This window comes from Varanus komodoensis, unplaced genomic scaffold, assembly GCF_004798865.1.
Source record: "Varanus komodoensis strain SLA01 unplaced genomic scaffold, ASM479886v1 scaffold617, whole genome shotgun sequence".
Taxonomy (NCBI): domain Eukaryota; kingdom Metazoa; phylum Chordata; class Lepidosauria; order Squamata; family Varanidae; genus Varanus; species Varanus komodoensis.
The window spans coordinates 6,146-11,835 of NW_025336245.1; the positions used below are offsets into that span (position 1 = coordinate 6,146).

The window sequence follows — 5,690 nt, forward strand, 5'->3', positions numbered from 1 at the left end:
GCTGATTAATCAGCTGCGCCCCTACCTGGAGTATGACTGCCTGGCGACGGTGACACACGCGCTGGTGACTTCCCGCCTAGACTTCTATAACACGCTTCACGTGGGGCTTCCCCTGAAGACAGTCCGAAGACTTCAATTGGTGCAAAATAGAGCTGCCAGGTTGCTGACGGGGACGGGGCGTTATGCTCACATGACTCCAGTCCTCCGTCAGCTTCACTGTCTTCCCATTGAAGCCTGGGCCCAATTCAAGGTGTTGATTATGACCTATAGAGCCCTAAACGGCTTGGGTCCTGGCTACCTGAACGAGCGCTTACGTCCGTATATGCCCAACCGCCCCTTGAGATCTGCGGGAGAGTCCCTTCTCCGGGAACCCTCCATGAAGGAAATTAGGAGAGTAAGTACTTGGAGGAGGGCTTCCTCTGCGGTGGCGCCCAACCTATGGAATTCACTCCCCAAAGGGGTCCGCCTGGCACCGTTGTTACTGGTTTTTCGGCGCCAGGTAAAGACCTTTTTATTTAAACATCATTTTAATTGTTAAAACATATGATCTGGCCAGGGCAACTTCTTCTTCCTTCTCTTTCTCCTCCTATATTTTTATTTTATACTGATAATTTTAATTTTATATTTGTAAATCAATGTATTTTTTGTATTTTTGTATTTAATGGTAATTTATTATGTACTATTGTATTTCAATGTATTTTATCATGTTGTAAGCCGCCCCGAGGTTTCGGCAAGGGGCGGCATAGAAATGTTATAATAATAATAATAATAATAATAATAGTAATAATAATAACAACAACAACAACAACAACTTATGATACTGTGAGGTTTTATTGTAGGGTTTTTCTATTTGATTGTTATGATTTTACTGTAATATTTGTTAATATTGTTTCATTACGTATATTGGCACTATTGTTTAATTATATTTGGTAAACCATAAAGAGAGCCATTTTGTCTGTAGGGAAGGAAAGAAATCTAATAAATAAATAAGAATAAATATATGCCCCCTAGAAGGGGAGCAGAGAATTGGATGTTGCAGCTGGTGGCTGTCTCTCTCCTAAGAGAAACTTTCCCTTACCTGATCCAGTTTCACTCCTTCCTGAAGAAAAAGAGATGGATGGGTATCCATTTCTGCCAAAATGCCTGCTCCTAGGAAAGACAAAAGAGATGGGAAGCTTGTAGGAGACTGAGTTATAATCCTAAACTTGTGGGAAGGCACCCCGAAAGACAAGACATAGAAACATAGAAACAGAGCGAGTCAGAAGGATTCTCCCGGGCCGTCTAGTCTGACCCCCGGCTCCCACTGGCTCCGTTCAGGACATGGCCACCAAGAGAACCGACTCTCCAGCTAATTGCACAGAATTGCACTGCAAGCGATGGATGTCTGGGTGCACACGAGTATTACAGGATTTGCACTTTTAGAATTGCATAGTTATCCATTCGAGCCCATTGGCAAAAGTCAAACGGTCGTTGGACTGTATGCAGTCCCCACGGGTTCAAAATTAGATATAGAAGTGCAGAACTTCAGGGGTCGGTATCCTATGGAAAGCAGGGGGCACTTTCTGTGTCTATCCAGGAAATTAAACTCACATCCAATCCCCTTCTGTCTAATTCAAAGCTTCATCAACATTTAGCATAATACAAACAGTAAAGAACCAGTAAATAGAGGGGCTCTGCTTAGAAGGATGAGGAATGGATGGCATGAAATGGGGAATGGTGTTCCGAGGACAATGAGGCAGCTGAACTGAAGTGGGTGGCCATTTTTTCTAAGGACAAGGAACCAGTGTATGAGCACAACTAGTATTCCCCTATACTCCTCATTAGCCAGACCCCATCTGGAATACTGTGTCCAGTTCTGGGCACCAGGATTTAAGAAAGATGCAGGAAAATTAGAAAGGGTCCAGAGGAGGGAAATGAAAATGATCCAGGGTTTAGAAACACTGCCCTGTGAGGAGGGACTGAGAGAACTGGGCAAGTTCAGTCTTGAGAAGAGAAGCCTGAGGGGGGACATGCTATCCCTGTGGAAGTGCCTCAGAGGCTGCCACAGAGAGAAAGGTCAAGATCTCTTCTTGCTGATACCAGAGTGGAGGACATGGAATAAAAAGTTCAAGTTGTGACTGCGCAGATTCAGGTTGGATATCAGGAAAACTTCCTCACTGTCAGAGCAATACAACACTGGAACCAGCTGCCTAGAGAGGTGGTGGGCTCTCCCACACTAGAGACTTTCAGAAAGGAACTGGGCAGCCCTAGGATCTACATTACCATGGGCTCTCCCTCTCAGACAGTCAACAAAATTTAGGTATAACCAATCCCACATTTTTAAAAGTGTTCTCTGTCTCACACGCTGCAAACGGAAAACTGGAACTTCCGTGGCCTGCCACATCTTATATTCTTATCTCTTACTAAGCTGAAGGAAAGGCTTTCCGGTCCACAGGGCCCTTCCTCCTGGTTTTGAAAACAAGACTTGGCGCTCAGAGTGCACCGGAGCAATTGAGAACCGAGCGGACGAGGCGGTTTTACTGCAAGCGCGGCTCTGGATTAGCCCTGCCAGACCCAAGAGACGTGGGGCCGGTCAGGCTCTGTGTGCCCCGGGGCGGCTCTGCCTGGGGCCGGAGGGAACCCTGCCGCAGGCTGCACTTTCACCGGGGAGTCAGTCCCAAAGAACTGCATGGCCCTCACTGGGGCCATTTGAGTTCCAAAGAACTGAATGGCCCTCACTGGGGCCATTTGCAGCAACTGTCTTTAATATCGCCCGGGAACGGAAATGGCCGCAGCAGGGCGATGCGAAGCTTTTCTGCGCAGAGGGGGCTTCGCCTCGTGGCCTGCCGGGGGTTAAATGGCCCCAGAGAGGAAGAGGGTTGGGGAGGGGAGTGTCCTGTCCGGGATATGCCCTCCCCTCCCCTCTCCCCATCCCCTTCTTCCCCCCAAAAAGGGGACCCGCGACTTTTCCCAGTGCTGCGCCGGGGCCCCCTTGAGCGCGCAGGTGAGCCCTCCATCCCCGCCAGGTGCGCTTGCGCGGAGGGCGCCCCGGGCTGCGGGGCAGCGAGGAGGGGTGGGAAGTGCCCGGTGTGGGGATGGCGCCCCAGTGCAGCCCCCGGCGTGTCAGAGCGGGATGGGATTTTGCCCCATGGGGGAGAGTCGCCCCCCCCAGCGCTTTCACCCCATAGGGGGCGCCATGTGGGATTCCCACTCAGCACTAGGGAGCTCCGTCCGGCGGAGCAGACGGCCATTTTGACTTGGCAAGGGGGAGAGCCGCAGTGGGGCGTGGCCTGAAGTGCCCCATCGCTCGGGCACTGCCCCACCCTGCGCAAAGGGGCCCCCGGTGCGGCTCTGCACGTGGCTGGGAGGACCCCCTTATTCTCTGCTGGACTGGCCGGGTTGAGAAGCTAACCAAGGTGGTGGGGGGAGAGGCGATGCCCCACCACGCACTGATTTCGGGACCCCCGCAAGGGCATCGGCTTATGTCTTAAATTCACTGGTGCTGACATGTAAACGCTTTTGCGTGCATGGACGGGGGTGGGGCTGCTGGGATTTGTTGCTGGAGGCAGCGCAAAGATGTGATGTGATGTGATGTGCTGTGGTCAAGCTTGCGATGCCGCGGCAGGACACGCAATGAAGCGTGAGAAGGGAAGCGTCTGAACTCCATTCTCGCGAGTAAGCTCGACCCTAAGCGAAAGGGCAGCCGGCCCAGCGTCCGCGGCGCACGCCCCTTTCCTACCTCGGCCGAGCAGGAGGCGGAGGCAGCGGGCCCCCGGTTGGCCGTTCCCGCCCAGGGCGCCGATTGGCGCATGTGGCGCCGGGCGTCCCCGGGCGGACCTGCGAGGCTGGGCTCGGAGCGCTGCGCGGGCTTTCCCCATCCCCGCCTGCGCGAGTTGGCGCTGGTTGCTTCGGCGGGACGGGGACGCGGCCCGGACGCCTGGGTTCGGCGGCGGGTGGCCAGGTATGTCCTCACCGGACTGCAGGGGGGATGGGTGGAGAGAACTCCCCTTTCCTTTTTCCTTTTTGTATAACATTTGGGTATCACGAATTTTAACTTTGTACAAGTGCTTCCGATTTACACATTATAATGTTTTTGTTTTGGATGCAGTTTTTACACTTCCTAATGTTCCATTGCTAAACAATTTGAAGTATAAATGTTTGCATTGCAATTATGATTCAATAATAACATTTGTGTAGATTACATTTTTCTCACAATTATTAAGAAAAATATCTAATACACTTTCCAATTCTCATTAAATTATTTGGGTAGTCTTCCATTAATATAGCTGGTTAGTTCTGCAATTGCTGTGTAGCGTATTTTTCCAATCAATGGTTGGGCAGTTTTCAGCTTTCTGTTTTGTTGCAATTGTGACTCCAGCTGCTGTTATTTAAACAATTCTGTCATATTTCTTGGAAGAGTTTCTGTCATGATCATCAACAGCATATTCTTATCATTCCTAGGAAAGTTAATTTTTAATTTTTTCTGTATTTCAGCATGTATTTTTTTTCAAATATTTCCGCCTTTTTACTTGTAAACCACAGAAGTTAAACAGGCCCGTCCAATTCCTTGCATTTCCAACACATTCCAGTATAATTTTTGTCCATTTTCTCAATGTCTTTTGGGGTAATATTCCATCGAGAAACTTCTTGCATCAATTTTCTCTTAGTGCTTGACTGACTGTGAATCTTCTATCTTTTGTCCACAAAGTTTCCCATTGGTAGAAGGATATTTCTTCCTCAGACTTATACATGTTTTTAACATGTTTCATTTCTGTACCATATTGTAATACTTGCTTGTAAATCCATCCTAATGAGTGATCTTTTTGCAGTAAAATCAGCTTTTTTGTCAGATCTCTTAGGGTACCTCTTTCTATTTGAATGTCCTTTTTCAATCTTGCAGCCTTTTGAAAATAAGAGACGTCATTGAATCTGTTTTCCTCCGTCTTTTAATTTTTGCCAGGGCTTAATTCCTCCTTGATCAATCATACCTCCATGTGTTATAAAATCTTTACTTTCCCTTAGATGCTTATCATAATATACCTCTATTGGAGACACAAGAGCAGAAATTGGTGGACTGATTCCTGTAGAATATCAAATCCTTATTAAACCATGCTTGATTACATGGCTTTTGATTGGTGTTAAATCTTTTTAAACTGATTCCTTAGCCCATAAATAATTATGTAATCCTTCCTCCAAATCTGTTCTTTCCAATTTTATTAATGTTTCACCTGGATTTTTAGCCCAGTATGTGATCAAAACCAGACTGGCTGCATAATCACATTACTTAATATTGTGCTTGTTGTTAGTCGCGAAGTCGTGTCCGACCCATCACGACCCCATGGACAACATTCCTCCAGGCCTTCCTGTCCTCCACCATCCCCCGGAGTCCACTCAAGCTCCCACCAACTGCTTCAGTGACTCCATCTAACAACCTCATTCTCTGACGTCCCCTTCTTCTTTTGCCATCCATTGTTCCCAGCATTAGGCTCTTCTCCAGGGAGTCCTTCCTTCTCATTAGGTGGCCAAAGTATTTGAGTTTCATCTTCAGTATCTGGCCTTCTAAAGAGCAGTCAGGGTTGATCTCCTCTAGGACTGAGCAGTTTGATCATCTTATTTATTTATTTATTTATTAAAACATTTTTATGCTGCCCCATTCGCCGAAGCCTCGGGGCGGCTTACAACAATAAATTAATATAAACATTAAAAATCCA

The 5,690-nt window shown here is 47.8% G+C and overlaps 1 protein-coding gene across 2 annotated transcripts in view; it reads right to left on the reverse strand.

The window, feature by feature from the left end:
* LOC123033342 (zinc finger protein 558-like) overlaps positions 1–2,776 on the reverse strand; it is a 4,722-nt gene extending 1,946 nt beyond the window's left edge. For both annotated transcript variants that reach the window (XM_044449932.1, XM_044449933.1), the window contains exons 1-2: positions 2,404–2,776; positions 1,079–1,149 (exon numbers count right to left, since the gene is read on the reverse strand). In XM_044449932.1, the coding sequence (XP_044305867.1) occupies positions 1,079–1,129 (51 nt within the window). In that variant the 5' untranslated portion in view covers positions 1,130–1,149; positions 2,404–2,776. The remainder of the gene's footprint in view (positions 1–1,078; positions 1,150–2,403) is intronic.
* Between the last annotated feature and the right edge of the window lie 2,914 nt (positions 2,777–5,690).